Here is an 18,083-nt window from a genome sequence, read left to right on the forward strand (position 1 = left end):
AAATAGGTAAAAATGATCAAGTTTCTCTGCAGAACTTCCCAGAGTACCTATGTGCCTCAGAGACAGCAGTGTCCAGTGAATGTCCATGCTAAGGAGGGTTGGGAAGGACAGCAGAAGAAGGGGAAATTAGGGTGAGAAATTCATCTGCCTACAGAATGAATTGCATTGATCTTGTATCAATATACACTGGTGGATCACACATGTGGGGTCAGTGTTGTATCTCCTAACTTTTATTTATTTTTCCAGTTTGGATGTCTGTGCATTTATACTTGCTAAGGTTATAATGAGGCAGAGTTACCTAATCTACCTGGATATTTTCCCCTCCCTGTGCCTTATCCAATTCACAAGCATTTTCTAAGACACAAGCTGGGTTTGAGAGGGAGGTTTTAGGAAGCTGCTCCATTCCCCAGCAGTTCTGCCGCACTGATGCGGCGTTTCCGGTGGCTGAGCCACACGTGCCGGTGCCCTCTGTCTCCTTGGTGAGCTGTGGGCAGCTGTCTGAGCTGCAGATTAACCCAGCTGGGGCAGAGAGCGGAGCAGGCACTGGGAACCAGCAGCTTTATGAGCTCAGCCCAGTGCTGTGGGCATGTGGCTGCTCCACCCCAGAGCTCAGGCTTGGTCTGGCAGGAGTTCCTCCATGGAGTGAGTGGGGTCCCCCCATCCCAGGTGGGATCTCCCCCATCCCTCAGGCAGCCTTCAGGTGCCTCCACCTCAGCTGGTTTGCTCTGTCCCATCAGCAGAGCCAGGCCAGCCCCCGCACTGCTGTTCCCTTGGGTTTGGGGTTGTAACTGGGAAGATGCCACCTCTTTCCCAAAACATGAGGTGGCAGAGATTCTGTGTGCTGCAGGGCCTGGTGAAGCCACCAGCCCTGTGGTCCCAAGTAGGTCACCCTGAGCCAGCCTATGCCTCAGAGTCATCCTTTTGAACCAGAAGGGTTTTTAAAGTACTTCCAGAACTGATGAGAGGAACTGAAGATACCACTAGCACGTCAAATGCTGATGATTTCCAGCTTTAATGCAACTTTTTCTCTCTATTCTGCTGCCCAAAGCCTGGCAGGCCAGGGGAGCAATACTTTCCCTGGGAAAATTAAAGCTACTTTTTTGACTACCACATTGTCACTACAGTACATCAGAAATAACTGGAACCTAGCTTTTACTGCAATTATTGTGGATTATTGTGTCTCAGATAATAAGTGTTGTACTTTCCATGCCTGCTCCATTATGTGGTGGCTTCTGCTTGCCAGGATGAGCTGGGTATTAACTGCAATGGGGAAGTTAGTGGGTGGGGATTTCACAGGGCCCACTGGAACAATCTCTGGGATTTAAAGAATCTGAGTAATTACAAATAACCTCTCCAAGACAGTCAGCACTTGTCATTTTAGGTAATATACCTTGCATTTAAATGTGTTTTAAGCATGGGCTCCTGTGCAGTGTTTGAATTAAGAGTGCCAGTCTCTGCTGGGAGCTGTCCCTGCTTTAGCATGTCCTGATGGGCTGGAGTGCGACCAGGGCAGGGAATGGAGGTGAGGAAGGGGCTGGGGCACCAGGAGTGGCTGAGGGAGCTGGGAAAGGGGCTCAGCCTGGAGAGGAGGTGGTTCAGGGGGGACCTTATGGCTCTGCACAACTCCCTGACAGGAGGGGACAGCCAGGGGGATTGGGCTCTGCTCCCAGAGAACAGGGACAGGATGAGAGAAAATGACCTCAAGCTGTGCCAGGGAAGGTTTAGGTTGGATACTGGGGAAATTTTCTTCACTTGAAAGAGTCGTTAAGCATTGGAATAGGCTACCCAGGGGAGTGGGGGAGTCACCAACCCTTGAAGTGTTCAAAAAACGTCTTGATGTGGCACATGGGGACATGTTTTAGTGCTGGGTTAGTGGTTGGACTCAGTGATCTTAGAGGTGTTTTCCAACCTCAATGAGCCTGTGGTTCTGTGCTGCACGCGCCCGGCCTGTCCTGGCAGTGAGCTGGAGAGAAGCAGAAAGCGTGGCCGGCCATCTGGCTCTTTGTAGCACACCAGCAATAGCCTTTTTTCCTTCTTGTCCCTCGCAGCAGCAGCCCATGTCACAGCCAGCGTCGCTGCAGCAGGTGCTCAGCAGCCAGCCCGTGTGCCCGATGCCGCCGGCGCCCCACCTGCTGCCGCAGTTCCCGTCGCAGGGCTCGCCGGTGGCGGCCAGCAGCAGCCCCCTGAAGCCCCTGCAGATCTCCACCGTGCCGCAGCTCCCGCCCGTGGCCCCTTCCCAGGTAACGCGCTGGGAGCCGGCGTGTGAGCGCATCCGTTTGAGGAGAACTTTCCAGCTAATAATTAACATGATTTGCAGGTTTTGTGTGGCTATTTTGACTGCATGCCAGTTTAATTAGGCGATAAGAATTTTATTGCTTTTTCCTGATTCCGTGTATTTTCTTTACTTGTTTGGTGAATCAGAAATCTCCATGGCCCAACCCTGTGCCATGCAGTTAATGGCAGTTCCAAAATGGCAATAATTTTTTGGGGGTTGTTTTGGTTTGGTCTTTTGTACTGTCACCTCTGGCACAATCTCTTCTCCCTCCCAGGCTTGAGAGCATGAGCAGTTGCCCATTTTTTTTTTTCTAATTTCTGACCTCCTGACTTCACCACTTCCCCCAACACCTGCTGTCCCTGTCTGTGTCGTTCTGCTCTGGTTCTGTTCTCTGGAGCAGGTACAAACTCTTCCCTTGGCCTGGTAGGGTGGATGGTGCTGTCACTGTGCTTGGTAGTGACAGGCACCGTGATGTGAAGCAGCTTGTGCCAAAGGGCAGGAACAAGCTGCTGCCGTCATGCCAATGTCTGCTTCATCACTGGGAGGTTTTGATTGTAAAACCCTTTTTCTGGGCTCTTCTGTGCTGCCTGAGTTGCAGTTTGTTTGAAAACAAGGGTTTAAATTGCCTCACTTAATTTTGCATGAAAGAGTTTTGCGTTAGGTCTGGCCCAATTCCTTTCAATTTCTGTTAAAATGAAAGCAGCTTTTAATTAGGATGTTGCTTGAAGGCTTCGGGCTGGTGTTATAAGTAGTTTTAAGCTTCTAAGGTATAAAAACGTCCCCCACAAATGAATTTTTTTTTTTTTTGCTTTTACTAATGATTTAAGCATAAATCAGTTTTTATTACTGTTTGTGATCCTCAGGGAATGAATGGAAGTGATTAACAAACAGACATAATTATCCTCATGGCACAGGTGGTTTTTATAGGGACTTTTGTGGCAAATGAAACTGCTTTATACCGTCAGTGAAAACATGGGCCATTTATGCGATATTATATTTTTTTCAGATTCCTCAGTTTCCTGTCATTCCTGCAATTACTCCTCTGGCAGGGCTTGACAGCCTCCCTCCAAACCTCTCTGACATACCTGCTGCAAACGTGCCCCCCATTCCTGCTCCCTCTCAGTACTTTGCTCCGGCCGTGATCCTGCCCAGCCTGCCCATGAACCCCACACTGCCCATGGCGCCCAACTCCCCTGCCCTGCCCATGCAGGCCGTCAACCTGCCTCACACCACCGTGGCTTCCTTGGTCCTGCCCTGCCAGCCCATAGTGCCAAACATGCCGGCGGCCACCATCCCGTTGCTGGCCGTGGCCCCGCCGGGGGTGCCCACGCTGCCGCCGCACGCCGCCGTGCCGCCGCTGCCGCAGCAGCCCGTGTTCCAGAGCGCCTTCCAGCAGATGCTGCCGAGCGACGCGCCCTCGCCCCACCACACGCAGAGCTCTCAGGCCGTGTCCCAGCCGCAGCCGCCGCCGCCTCCTCCTCCGGCGCTGCAGCCGAGCATAATCCACCCTCCCGAGCCGGCTCTGGCCGCTCCGGGGGCGGCTCACCAGGTAAATCCGCGGGGCCGCGTTCCGCAGGGCGCTCCGTGGCACAGCCATTCCTGAGGCTCTCTTCCTCACAAGCATTAATCCTTGGTTTTGAGATGTTTGGATGACTTCTTGACCTCAGTTCTGGAGGTGGTGGCTGGAGCTGTGAGCTGTGGGGTAGCGGGTGATGTCTTCCCCCAGGGACAGGGGTTATCCGGGGTATAGGGCATAGTCTGACAGACTTTGGACAGCGAATGAGCAGGAGCACTTTCTGAATTCCCTCTTCCTTCTCTGTCTCAAACCCGGGGAGGTGTGAGCTGTGGTTCTCCCGGCCCAGGAGGGCATGCCAAGCCTTGCCAGTGCCTGTGCCCTGGTCTGTGTGGGATGCAGGGGCTGCTGGGTACACACAGCAGAATATGGGGGAGCTGGCGGGAGCAGTGGAGTTGTTTTGATGTAGAACATCTTCAAAACAGGGACGTGGCTGTCTGGCAATGACTCTGGAGTGGAAGAGCACTGTCAGACCTGCAGGGTGGGGATGGATTCTCCTGCAGACCCTTTCCCCCCCTTGAAAGAAATGGAGCATAAACGGAGCTCAAGTGTTAGCAGTATTTACACAGAAACTGCCTCAGGACTCTAAATCGACAGTCTGTAAATACTTCTCTCACCACATCTGTGGTATGTCAACGTGAAACACAGTCTGACCAAAGCAGGAGAGGGCATTCGATCTGTTAATAACAGCATTTGGAAAGTCTGTATTCTGCCAGATTCCTTCACCATAACACACTGATTAAAATTTGTGACATCCCATCCCAACCTGCCATGTCATGGCATCGTCAGAGCAGTACATAGTTTTTAAATTTCTCTCTTTAGCTGTATATTTGGTACAGAATTACTGTAATTGAGAATGTCAGGAGCATGGAGCCTGGGAATGTTATTCAGTGTTCACTGTGGCTTTAGAAGGAATTAGGTGCAGTGAGCATGGCAAATACCAGAGCTGGAGAGCTGATATTCCCAAACCATCCTGACACAGTCATTCGCTATCAAATATGTGTGGAAAAGTTGCATATGGAAGAATTTAGGATAGAAAATAGCTATTATGATGTGCCGAGGAATATTTTAAAATACATTGTTCTGATCAGAAGACTTCTAATGGAGAGGTATTTCTGTGTATAATGCTGTGCTGTTTTCACAGTTGATGTTTAGCACCTCTGAGTTTTGTTTTGCCTGGGTATGTCTGTATGGGCCATTCACTGAGGAGTTGGACTTGATGATCCTTGTGGATCCTTTTCAAGTCAGAAAATTCTGTGATTCTGTGATTTGACATCAAAATATTTTGTGAATTATTTTAGTTAAGTAAGATTTAAAATAGAACCACCCTTCAGTGGCATTACACCACAATTGTCAGTCTAACCACCCCCCCTTGGGCAGCCATGTAACTCTGAGGTGTTGTGAAGCACATCCTGTCTTTATGTTTATCCACATTAAAACCTGGAATAATAGTTTCAGCTCATACCCAGAACCTGCAGAGAGCATGCAGCAATGAAATCATGTGGCCTAGTTCTCATCTGAGTCTTACTTTTTTTTTAATGTATTTTCCAATAGCCTTAAGTCTCTCTGTGGTGATACTTCAAAAAAAGTAAAAATTGGGCACACTTTTACCTAGTACTAAAAGTCTTTTTTCTTCCATATGCTCCTTTCTTTCCTTCTTCCTCTTCCCACAAGCTCAGTCCCCCTGGAAAAATACATGATGTACCTAAAAGGAGAACGTTCTGTTTTTAAATGTACAGCTCAGAAGGACTGTTATGCAGAATAACAACCCAGTCTCTAAGGTAGCTGGCATCCTGTCGCCTCGGTCTGGTTCCCACCAAGCGCTTACGCACTCGAGTTATTTTAATGCCCTGGAGAAATCCACTGAGATAAATGAAACTCCCTCCATCCACATGGAAATGTTGGCAGGATTGGGGTCTTGGGGCTTGGCACATCAAGGGTTAAACTATGACTTCAGTGTGTAAACTGCACTAAACTGAAGTAGGACACTGGTGTATGTTCAGTGAAAATGAGTTAATGGTGTCATTTGTACCAGGTCCTGGTTCTACATACATGGCAGATTTCTTAAAATATCCTAAGTTAGGTTATGGGTAGAGTGTGTTTTTCTCTGCATGGAGAGTGTGGGCTTGTTGAAAGCAGAGCAAAGTATTCAGGAAAATGAATTCATCACCTAAGATCTTGAAGCAAGTCCAGAGGAGGCCGTGGAGCTGCTCCGAGGGCTGGAGCCCCCCTGTTCTGGAGCCAGGCTGGGAGAGCTGGGGATGCTCACCTGGAGAAGGGAAGGCTCCAGGGAGACCTCAAAACCCCTTCCAGGGCCTAAAGGGGCTCCAGGAGAGATGGAGAGGGACTTGGGACAAGGGATGGAATGCCAGGACAAGGGGGAATGAATGGCTTTCCACTGCCAGAGGGCAGGGTTAGATGGGATATGGGGAAGAAATTCTTGGCTGTGAGGGTAGTGAGGCCTTGGCACAGGTTTCCCGGAGAAGCTGCAGCTGCCCCATCCCTGGAAGTGTTTCAGGCCAGGTTGGACAGGGCTTGGAGCACCCTGGGGATAGTGAAAGGTGTCCCTGCCCATGGCAGGGGCTGGAATGAGACAAGCTTTGAGGTTCCTTCCAACACAAACCATTCTGGAAGTCTGTGATTTTTCATTTCTTAGGAAAATCTGCCTTTGTCCCTACTAATAAACTAGTCCCTGAGCAATGCACGTTGTCATAATCGTACAGAAAGAATCCTTAGTTTTTATTTGGTTATTTCAGAGGAAGTTTAATCTCTGTAGTAGTTACTGAGAGCACCCAAGCCCAGTCGCACTGCAGAGTTTGAGTCCTTCCTTCGTGAATGCCGGTGACTTTGCTACCTTGTCACATATGTCCTGAGCCCTTGGAGCAGAGGTGTGTGCTAACAGCTCTCATTGTGTTGCAGCCCATGCCTGGACACACTCAGTTTGCTCTGGAAGCTGGAGCCCAGGTGCCTGTGCTGCCGGTGCAACCCTCGATGGTCATGTCACCGCCACTGCAGCTGCAGCCAGAACTGGTGCCGCCCTGCGTCGCTCGCGAAGGCGTTCCCCAGGTCCATGGCAGCCTTGCCACGGCTGCCCCACCTGTCCCCATAGACCCTGGCCTGCCTCTCCAGTCCTCTGCTCTGCTGCAGCTCCAGCCTGATCTTTCCCAGCCACTGGGCCAGCAGCTCCCAGCTCCCTGCTCGGCTGTCTCGGCAGGCGCAGAGACATCTCAAGAGGTAGAGCCCTTCCTCTGAAGTAACTCACCAGCCTCAGCCTTAGTCTTCATAGTTACTCCTGTGTGAAACAGTGGGCTCATTGCACAAGGAAGATTATCCCCTCACTGCGTTGAGCTGCTGCTCCTCGATGCCAGCAGCTCTGGGTCAGCAAATAATTGGCTATTCCAAATGAAACCTCATGTTGTACCTCAGGAAATGTCTCATTGAATTCATGAGTCAGCAGGACTAAGTGCCTCCTTGTCTGTAGCTGAGCACAAACACAGAGATAGAAATTAAGAAATTCTCACTGTGGATGAGTTAGAAGATGTTCTGTGGAGTTTTACCCATGTTTTGTCCAGTCTTGTTTTAAATGTCTCAAGCACTTGTTCAACCAACCATCATTTGCCTTAAGAAACTGCTCCACAATCTGAGTCTTTGTAATGTGAAAGCCCTTCATGCTCCTCAGCTTGAGCCCGACTCCCATTTCATTTGGCATTGTATCCTTGTGTATTGCCTGAAGTCTACTGTAGCCCTGGGATTTTTGTTTCTTCAGATACTCATAGGCGTTGCCAATTCTCTGTGGTCATAGAACCAGGACACTTTTTGTTGTTTTCCTTATAGAACTGTCAGCTCCTCCTGTCTGCTATTTTGACTTTTCTTTCCACTCCCATAATTGTTTAATCTTCAGTCTTGACAGAACATCACAGAACACTTCCTTCTCTTCAGCTCCCCATTAACAAAGCAAAACAAAAGCTTTGGCATTTCTATCTGATTTCAGGAAATAAGTCTGATTTGTTCTCCACTCCTGGATGGAAATGTCCCTCTGTGATTCTGTGTTCAGAGTCGTTTCTCTTGAGTCTCTGTTCTGAGTTTCCTTTCCTCCCAAAGTATGTATTTCACCTTTTCAAAATCAATCTCTTGGTTTTGCCCATGTTTCCATGGCTTGTCACATGCCTTCATTCCAGTGCAGCCTAAAATTCCATTGGAGGCACAGCTCAGTGGTGCCTCCAGAAGATGCTCCGGAAGGGCTGTGCTAACACTAAACATGGATTCTAGTTCCCCATTTTTCCTGCCCATCAGTGACAGTTTAATTCTTGCCAAATCAGCGTTCGTGCTGTGACGTAGGATGTTTCCTGGTGAATGTCTGTATCCTGTTGGTTAGATGTAGCAGGAATGGTAGAGCCTGTCTGTAGTGCTTCACCTGCAGACTCCCCAGAAAAGCTTGGCTGGGTCAGGCATATCCATCACTCAAGGTACTCCTTCTCCAGCTGTGTTTTTTCTGAAGGCACAGCTCATGGCAGGGTCAGTGCTGGCACCTTCAGTGCAGGGTCCATTCCTTTAGAGATTCTGGAAATATGAACAAACCTCATTTTGTTGTGCAGTGTGATATGGGGGATACAAGTTGTCCTGAGAAACCCATGGCCACTGAGGCACACGTCTGTCCTTCATGTCCCACACCCCTTGGAACATTTGACCACTGGTTTGCTAACTTCATTCTCACGTCCATCTGTAAGTTAACCCCCTTCTCTCATTCAGTTTAAGAAATGAAGCGAGCACCAATCCACGTGCTCTCCATGCTGGTTTTCTGATGTACCTTGCTAAAGTTTTCTTGGGTGTAAGAGAAGTTTCACACCTGTCTGTATAATCAAAACACCGCATTTTGTTGCTACTCTGCCATGACGTTTTTATCTCTTCTGTTGTGTTCAGGTGCGTGGCAGCACTTGCATCCAAACCAACCTGGTCAGGCAAAAGAGGTTTTGTAAGGCACTTGCTTAAGTGCATTACCAAAATGTAGATACATTATGTCTGTGTTCTCACTGTTCATTGATTCTGCAGTTTTATTGAAACTGCATTTAAGCTTGGCACGGCTTGTGTGGTGTTACAGCCAAGGAGTGGGGCTGACTGGTTAACAGCAGAGAACCAGTGGGGCTGACTGGTTCCCCAGTGAGCTTTTAACCCCAGCCCACCACTGCTTGAGTGCCAAGTGTAGCGACGGCAGTCGAGGGGCTTGTTTCTATAGCTGTGTGTCTATAGAAGGATTTTATAGATGTATGTTTATAAATATATATAAAGTTATATATATTTATGGATTTATCTGGTGGGTGTGTATAGCCACAGGTATATACATGCACGGGTGTGTGTCTTTGTGTACATACATGGTAAGTTTGTTACAGCAGGCAGGTAGCAGGGTCTGTAGCACTGTCACAAATTCTGTGAGAATGGGTCTACCCAATGAGAAAATCATGCTATGATGTCTGTCCCAGAGCTGCAGCCAGTGAAAGGGGAAGCTTTTAGGGGAAATTTGTGTAGAGGACAAGAGGACATGATGTGAGGGTGGTGTTCTTAAATGATGAATTTTCATCTTTTGTTTGTAAGTTCCTCAGAAATTTTCCCACTAAGCCAAACACAATGAAAATACTGAGCGTATTTCAGGAAACCATATAAAACAATGAAAATTAGCAAATAAGCAAAATAAGCAAAGCAAATTAGCAGATACATTCAAAAATAAAAGCCAGCGGCTGCTGATGTGGAATTGTCCCTCAGGTTTTGCCACAGTGGTGAGAACTGTTTTATTCCTTTCACCATCTCATCTGCTGGACGCAGAAGAAGGGAACTGGCAGGTTAGTGGCTCTGTCTGAAAAAGTGGTTGGTGCCTTGAACAGAAGTGATGTTGGAAGGGTAAAATAGGAGATTTATTCTATTTCCAGGTTCCAAGAACTGGTTAAACAGAATGGTTTTAGAGTTACTGGTGTCAACAGCAACACCTTTCTTAAAGGTGTTTTTCATCTGCCAATGTAATGTGTTTGCTTAAATGACCTTTTCTTGCATTTTAGGAGCAGGCAATACAGGACAAACTCCAAGCTCTGTCCCAGAGTTGCGAAAGGTATTGTTACCACCTCTTTGGCATAAGAAATGCTTGCTTTTTGGAGGCTGTTTTTTCTGACCTGACCAGAAAGAGATGGATGGGAGCATGTCTAGGGAGAAGCTGACAGTGTCCTGTGTGCAGTGTGCCCATTCTGGCACCTCCAGCTCTTTTAATTCCTTAGTTTGGGTGCAGCATCCTAGCCTTGGTGTATGTACAGCTGTATGGAACTTCTCTTTTCCTCCCTCTCCAGCAAACCTAACCTGTTTGCCCTTCTGCTGGGAGGGCAGAAAGACAGGAGCTGAGAAAATGTCACCTTAGAAAAGAAGGAACTTGTGCAGTTCAGAGAGGGACTGTCAGGACCCCTGAAGTGAAAGGACTGGGGGATGTAGGGATATATTCAGAGTGATGGAACTTTGGCTGTGTTACTGCCAGAAACATTAATAGATCATTTCTTGGTAGGTGTATCTTCCAGTTGACTCAGTCTGGGCCAAAAAATGTGCCCTTTTTCGCAGCCTCTGTTACGTAGCTTACATGTGATGCATGACTCCATTGCATGTAGCTCTGGCTTTATTTTGGGGTTGTTCTTCCTTTGCCTTGCTAAGCTACATGAGTCCAGATGTTGCTTCTGGTAAAGAGATGAGTGACAGCTTTGAAGGAGCAACAGGAAGTGGAAAGCAAGAAGGAAAGTCTTCAAAGAAGCATAAGAAATCCACGCGTGCTCGTTCACGCCAGGAGAAGTCCAGCAGACCCAAACTGACCATATTAAATGCAAGTACAACCTGTTGGAGGGCAACTTCAGGGTTCCTTTGGCTTTGCCAGGAATAAGGGTTGTTAATCTCTGCATGCAGGTGTGTAACACAGGGGATAAGATGGTGGAGTGCCAGCTTGAAACCCATAACCACAAAATGGTGACGTTCAAGTTTGACTTGGATGGTGACGCCCCGGAGGAAATTGCTACTTACATGGTGAGATGTGGCTGCCCACGGGCTCTCAGTGCACCCAGTTGCTTCAGGCAACTCCTTGTGTGTGCTTGTTGCCTTAGCTGTCTGGCTGCTGTGGAATGAGGCATTAATTAAAAAATGACTGTTTTCCCCTTTATTTTGATGTCCCCTTCTAGGTGGAGAATGAATTCATCTTGCAAAGTGAAAAAGAGACTTTTATTGAGCAAATGAAGGATATAATTGATAAAGCAGAGGATATGCTCAGTGAGGATACAGAAGGAGAGCGAAGCTCTGACCAGGGAACAAGTCCTCAACAAGATGCTGATAGGCTGGAAATGAGCGAGGTAAATGCTAAATAAAGATTGCTAGTTTGATTCCTTTTTCTTAACAGCCAGATGCTTAAATTAGTTTTGCATCTTGTGTTAAAAAAAAAAAAAAAATTCCTAACTAGAAAAGTAATGCTTTTTCAGTGTTAAGCCTTACAATGTGAGTGGGATGATGCTCTTCTTGCACTGATCCAGCTATTTCTCCTGTTGTTTCTTTAACAGGAGAAGCGTCAGTCTCAAATGAAGACACCCATGTATCAGCAAAATGGTAAGTGTGCCTTTGAATTTCTAGTGGAAGGTGTCCCTGCTCATAGCAGGGAGTTGGAACTAGATGGCCTTTAAGGTCTCTTCCAACCCAAACCATCCTTGGAAATTAAGACAAAGTCATGATCTGGAGACAATAGAAATTCATGAGTTTGCATGTTATTTTCTTTTCATCCCTAGTTTTGCATACTGGAAAAAGGTGGTTTATTATATGTCCAGTGGTGGAAAACCCTACTACGGATGCCCCTGAGTTTTCTCCCCCGGTACCTCCCAGTGCCCAGCCGGCAGAAGGGCCAGGTATCTCCAAACTCTATAGCAAATGTCTTCTCCAGAGCTGCTGTGTTGTTTCTCTTCTGTCCTCATGTCACTCAGCTGTGATGGTTTCACTTGATTTAGTCAGAGGAAGAAAATGATGAATTTTGTTAAGCTGTACCTTTATAGTGTGTTCCTGGTGTTGAACCAAATTGGGAATCTTTATCTGAGTTTCAGTAAAGTGTCAGTATTTTAGCTATACCTTATGCTGCAGAGTAGCTGAAATTCTCATTATCGTAGTGTCTTTTCAGTGAAATTTTTTTTTGCATAATTTGAAAATTCTCATTTGATGTGCATAACAGCTGTTTTCTGGTGGGAATCGCTAGTGGGTTGTCCCTGCAGCTGACTGGGGGGCTTGGCAGTGATTTCCTCTCCTTTAAAGGTTCACCTTTCAATTGTGTTCTCTCTAGACCTGGAGCAGTCGGATGACCAGCCAGTGAGCTCTGCAGTGACAGAGGCGCCCGGGGTCGGGGCTGGCCAGCAGCTTCCCCTGCACACAGGGGTCAGTGACAGCCCCCTTGGAGCCACCCCGTCCTTGGCACCAGCTCCTGCTGCAGCAGCTCCTGCCAGCGTACCGAGCCAGACAGAGTTCCCAGCCCCAGCACTGCTGGCATCTGCCCCGAGTGTCGCAGAGCCCGCGGTGCCTGGCGGGGGTCAGCCAGAGTACCCCCAGCCCGGCCCCCCGGCCCCCCGAGCCCCAGGGCTGGAGGAGGCCTCCGATGCCGCGCCCCCAGCCCTGCTCCTGCAGCCGCAGGTGGACGAGCCCACGTGTGTGCCCGACGTGGAGCTCGCCTGCTGCAGCGTGGGGCCACACAAGGCCGTGCCGGTGGCTCCGGGGCCGCTGCCCGCGCTGCCGGACGCCGTGGTGCTGGAGCGGCAGCCGGCGCCGCAGGTGCCACACCTGCCAGAGGGTGCCTTCGGCAGCCAGCCCTTCCCCGCGGCCGCCGGCCCCGAGGCCCTGGGCTTGGCGGGGTCCCAGCTCCAGAGCCCCACGCAGGCGCTGCTGGCCGCGCCCCAGCAGCTGCCGATGGCGCAGGGTGCCACAGGGATGGCCGGCCCCGGGGCGGGGGTCAGCCTGCTCCAGCAGCAGAACCCCCCCGGCACTGCCGAGTCCGACGGTGAGGGACCCCCCAGGGTGGACTTTGTGGACAACACGATTAAAAGCCTTGACGAGAAACTGCGCAATTTGCTGTACCAGGAATATGTTCCAACTTCTTCGGCATCGGCAGGGACACCGGACACCTCTGTGCCACCTGAACAGGGCGACAGTGAATTTACCTTACCACCCTTTCCCGAAGAGCAAGCTCCTGCCCTGGCGTTGGATGGGAGAGAACCAGGCTATAGCATCCCGGACACCGGCCAGGAGGTGAAAGCTGCTGCCGAGCCACTGGTGCCCCTTGTGCCCTCGGAGGTCTTGCCCTGCCCACCACTGGTCAGTCCCCCAGCGGCTCTGCCCTTCATCCCCTCAAAGCCAGCCTGTAGGGCCGGCACCATGGCAGGGCCCAGGACCCACTGTCCTGTGGTAGGACACGTGTAGATCTCTTGCTTCCCTAAACATTTCATATCTCTGCTGCAGGGTATGTTACCTTTGCCTGCTGACTGCTTTCCACTGTGAAAGCTCACTTAAATTTTTCTTGTCAGATGCATCCAACTCATTTTTCAGAAATGCTTGTTAGTGAAAGCCAGACTTTCCCTTTGGATTTAGAAGTGGTATAATACCGTAATTCATCTCCTCTTGGGTCCTGTGTCCAAAGCAAGCAGAAATGTGTCCATTTCTTTGTAGTTTGAGTGATATAGTCATTCTAGTTCTAATGAAGATGATTTGGCTTCAATTTTAAGTATAAATGAATGGCAGTGGTTGCAATTACTGCCTTCCAAGTCAGCCTGGATAAAGCAAACACTTCAAGTGCCTTTGCCTTGTCCACATGCTGCAGCCAAAGGCAGACATTCCATTGGCAGGAGTTTCTTCTGTTTCCTGTCATAGTTTCTTTTGTCTTCTCCTGACCTTGGTAGAGCAAGACTGCCATGGAAACCTCTAAGCAAAGAGGTAATAGGTGGGCTGGGGCAGTTGTTACTGTGTGACTCAGTTGAGCCCCCATGTTAAGTTTATTCAGATAAAATCCTGAGTTTATGAAATCATCAGATTTGCAGCACATTGGGCTTGGAGCAACCTGGGATTAGTGGAAGGTGTCGCTGCCCATGGCAGGGGGTGGAACGGGATGAGCTTTGAAGTCCTTTTCAACCCATGATTCAATCCTATGATTCTATATCTTACTTCAAAAGTGGCATTTCTGGAGATAACTCCATCCCCACTAGCAAGGCTGAGCCTGTTCTGTGTAGCATCAGCTGGAGGGATCCTATCAACTCCTCGAGGGATGCTGTATGGTACAGGAAACCAGCTGCACTTGAGTGACTCTTCAGAGCGTGTTGTTTTCTAATGATAAATAACTTTCTACAGCAAACAAAATTCACTCTCTGTGAAAGGTGTTATGTCTCTCCAGTAACTGGAATTTGTCCCATTAAAATCTGTGCCAATAAGGAAGGAGACATAGAACTTCTGAAGACAGACATACGGATGAGGAATATACGGTCTGGCTGGAAAAGCAAACCAGAACAAAACCCCAAGTGTGTGTGTATATATAATACACTGGTTTTCAGTAGCTTGGGTTGCAGTTCCAACTGTGATGCTGCCACTGCTTTATTTCTTCCAAGGAAGGAGAAGAAAATTGGGGGAGTTGGAGGCAAAACTTGAAGGCCACCTCCACAGGCACTGTGAAATAATTCAATATTCCCTGGTAGTGCCACGGCAGCAAGGGCAAGTGAGGGAAGGAGAACGCATTCTGCTTTGTGAGTGAGACTGAAATTGTGTTTCTTTTTTCCTTTTACTGGAAGTGTGACAAGTTGGAGGTCACTGGTGTGGGTGCTCATCCCTCAGAGGCAAGAGGTGGGTCAGCAAGCGGAACAGGTAATGCTCCTCCGGCCATCCTGCTCGGTGTCCCCTCGCTGCTCCCCTGCTGCTGACTGCAAGCATTGCCCAGCACTGGTGTTCTGATCCTGCTTGTGATACAACCCATATTAAACATCTCCTTTCTGTTGACCTTCCTAGAAAGTGCCTCTCAGGCAGATATATTTTAACCCATACGTGCAGTTCCTGTCTGTGGTATAGGTGTGGGGTATTCACATGGAAGGCTGCATTCCCAATGATCAGTTTTCCCTAAAACGTCCCTCCAAATTCCTGGGTTTCATAAACACATGTTGACAAAAGTAATATGATCAATGGTTGCATCTCTGGGGGAAGCCTGGCAGATTCTTGGGGGAGTTCCACAGAGCACTAGTGAAGAGTACTGGTAGCCAAATGACCCTTCCTGTAGTAACATAGTAGAAGCCATAGAAGGAGGGGTATTTATTTACCTGTTTACATATTTCTTTACCTCCATTCACCTATTTATTTGCCTGCATTACCAATTAATTCTCCTCCATTTACCTTCCTTGACACGCACGGGAAGTTTTACAGGCTGAGGAGTCTCTTTGTCTCCCTACAGGCAGAGAAGTGAGTTTACAAGTGGAATGTAGCACTGTGTAGTAAAATCAGTGTATCTTAGAAACCACTGATGTTTGTCCCCATTTCAGAGCTCCAGATCTGGCCGTGTCCTTGCTCTGAGCAATGTGCCATGTGAACGCAGCGTTCCCAAAAGCTTGGGTGTATTGGTCTGACTCAAAACCAGCATCCAGGGTGTGAAATGATCATGGGCTTGACTCCCGCCACTAATACTGTGCTTCTGGTGTGATTCTGTGGCCTGAATGACCAGTTTTGGGCTTATGATTTCCACTTTCAGCAGCGTGCGTTTAGCTTCATTTCAGGCCCCTTGAGGTGTTGGTGTCAGTGTGTGTCAATGGCAGGGGTGATGCAGCACCCATCCATGCTCAGCAGCCCTGTGTGTCTCTGAGGCACCAATAACACCAGAATAGTCCAGGCCCAATGTATCATGCAAGTTTCATTCTTCTTCTGTTTTTCTCTTTAATAATTTTCAACTGACTAATGAAATTCCACACTCCTATTATTATTTGAGTTCCCCAAATCACTAGATCTGCCTACCTGCATATATTTTATATTGCTATTGCCTCCTGCATTTTAGATCCTGTATTACAAAGATTATTCCTCACTGGTACACTTCATTTTATCACAATAAAAACCATTGGCTTTTATTATATTAAAGCATTCCAGACATAAATATTTTTTCCCAACTTTAAAACAGGTCCAGCCGCAAGCATCACTTCAGCTTCTGCTGCTCCAGCAAAAGGCCTCCTTCAGGTAACCACAACTAGGAGTAGTTTTCTGCTAGATTGTTACAGTTACTTTCGTTAAGCTCTCTTATTTTCTCCAGGTTGCACCTACATCATCGAGCGCAGCTCCACAGATGGAGACTTCCCAGAGGAGCGAGGAGGCAGAGAGGACGGCTTCGCCTGCGCACACGGAGAGCGTAACGCGGCGAGCGACGGCAGATGGGGTGATGAGTAACTTCCACAGGGATGGCTCTCCAGGCGCTGGTTCCTATGGAAAACAGGCTGAGGCTCAGGAGAGTGGCACACCAGCCAAAACGATTGGCAGGTTTTCAGTCATCAGCACACAGGATGAATTAACTTTAGCGGCACCGCACTGCCTGAGGTTCTCGGCCCCCCCGGACGTCTATCTGGACGAGCTGCCCTCCAGCCCGGACATGAAGGCTGCTGTCCGCAGGGTCCAAACGGCCTCTTCCGTCGACGTCCTCTGCGACCAGGCTTCGAGCGACTCGGCTGATGAGCCCTTCCCTCGGCCCCCTGCTGCTGCTGCAGCTGCCCAGCTCTCCCCCCCCAGCAGCAGCACAGCCACGGACTTAATTAAAAAAGCAGCTGCTTTTCTGCAGAGGTCTGGCAAAGGTGGCTCACCCGGCCCCGAGTCACCCAACGGGCAAGGTGCGAAGATTCCTACCATCAACATAACGTCCTTCCACTCACAGTCGTCCTACATGAGCAGTGACAATGACTCAGAGTTTGAAGATGCTGATATGAAGAAAGAATTGCAGAACCTGAGAGAAAAGTATGTTGGGTTGCAAGCAATGCGAGGGAAGCTTGTGTTACCTTGCCTTGGCAGCAGCTCAGCTTAGGATGAGCAGAGCTGTAAGGAGTAAACCGGTTCTAGGCAAATCAGGCATTGCCAGGACCTTCCCCCTCAGTGCATCCTGCTGTGCATTGCCTCATCTGCCAGGTCCATTTAGAAGAATAACTCATAGAATCCCAGAATGGTTTTGGTTGGAAAGGACCTTAAAGGTCATCTCATTCCACCCCCTACCTTGGGCAGGGACACCTTTCACTACTCCAAGCCACATCCAACCTGGCCGTGGACACTTCCAGGGATGGGGAGTCACCACAGATAGATTGTTGTAGCTTTGCGTACTTGGGGATGAGCAGCTGATTGTTTTATAGCCAACAACTGTTTTGTTTCTTCTTCTACAATTAATTACACTGTCAGGATGTGGTGGTTTATCAAATACATTGCTAGCAGAGTTCTTTTATTTTTTTAGGCATATGAAAGAGATTGCTGAGCTCCAGACACAGCAGAAGAATGAGATAGAGGCACTGTATATTCGGCTGGGGAAACCCCTTCCTCCCAACCTGGGCTTCCTTCACTCCGCCCCACCGAGCGGCCGTCGCCGAAGAACCAGCAAAAACAAATTGAAAGCTGGAAAACTCTTAAATCCTCTGGTCCAGCAGCTCAGGAGTGGAACATCAAGCACAAGTAGGTGCTGCCCTTTGCCTGTTGATTGTGTTGGTTGTGGCTCTGCTGTGTGATGGCTGGGGCTGCTGGAAAGGATGGAATTTTTGTTGGTTTTGAACTGGCAGTGGCCATACCTGCCAGCTCTGCATTGGCTACAGTGCTTGGCAGAGGAATAATATTCCACTTTAATTTGGAAAACAGCCTGGTTACATCTCCTCCTTCCTCCAAATGCAATTTACTGATGTTTGTATTCACTTCTTAGGTGCTGTTATGCTCTATTGATTAGGTGCTGTATCTTGTTGTTTACTTTTTCCTCCAAGATGTCATATAAAAAAGATGGGATTGCATTTGCTCCCCCAAAGGATGGGAGGTAAAAGCTGTTATAAAACCATGATGGATGCTTTGACCAACTGAAGTGGTGTGAGATTTTCACACAGCACTACAGTCTTGAGCTGTTATCTCTTGGAAAAGTACAAAAATATAATTTACCTGGGAAATAATGATAAACCCCAGCACCTATTTCTTCAGCAAAATGTAGAATAGAATGAATAATTTTTC

General features: G+C 48.5%; 1 protein-coding gene across 13 annotated transcripts in view; it reads left to right on the forward strand.

Moving 5' to 3' along the window:
- The window catches only part of WNK2 (WNK lysine deficient protein kinase 2), a 102,952-nt gene that overhangs the window by 61,007 nt on the left and 23,862 nt on the right, over nt 1-18,083 (forward strand). For 7 of the 13 annotated variants that reach the window (XM_039558764.1, XM_039558754.1, XM_039558759.1 and 4 more), the window contains 14 exons: nt 2,049-2,240; nt 3,282-3,824; nt 6,768-7,082; nt 9,896-9,945; nt 10,530-10,695; nt 10,776-10,892; nt 11,045-11,212; nt 11,417-11,462; nt 11,639-11,755; nt 12,181-13,202; nt 14,663-14,735; nt 16,027-16,082; nt 16,156-16,847; nt 17,332-17,546. In XM_039558764.1, coding sequence (XP_039414698.1) covers nt 2,049-2,240; nt 3,282-3,824; nt 6,768-7,082; nt 9,896-9,945; nt 10,530-10,695; nt 10,776-10,892; nt 11,045-11,212; nt 11,417-11,462; nt 11,639-11,755; nt 12,181-13,202; nt 14,663-14,735; nt 16,027-16,082; nt 16,156-16,847; nt 17,332-17,546 — 3,772 coding nt within the window. The remainder of the gene's footprint in view (nt 1-2,048; nt 2,241-3,281; nt 3,825-6,767; nt 7,083-9,895; nt 9,946-10,529; nt 10,696-10,775; nt 10,893-11,044; nt 11,213-11,416; nt 11,463-11,638; nt 11,756-12,180; nt 13,203-14,662; nt 14,736-16,026; nt 16,083-16,155; nt 16,848-17,331; nt 17,547-18,083) is intronic. The other 6 variants (XM_039558756.1, XM_039558757.1, XM_039558758.1 and 3 more) reach the window with 6 other exon arrangements.

Source organism: Corvus cornix, chromosome 12 (assembly GCF_000738735.6).
Source record: "Corvus cornix cornix isolate S_Up_H32 chromosome 12, ASM73873v5, whole genome shotgun sequence".
Classification (NCBI taxonomy): domain Eukaryota; kingdom Metazoa; phylum Chordata; class Aves; order Passeriformes; family Corvidae; genus Corvus; species Corvus cornix.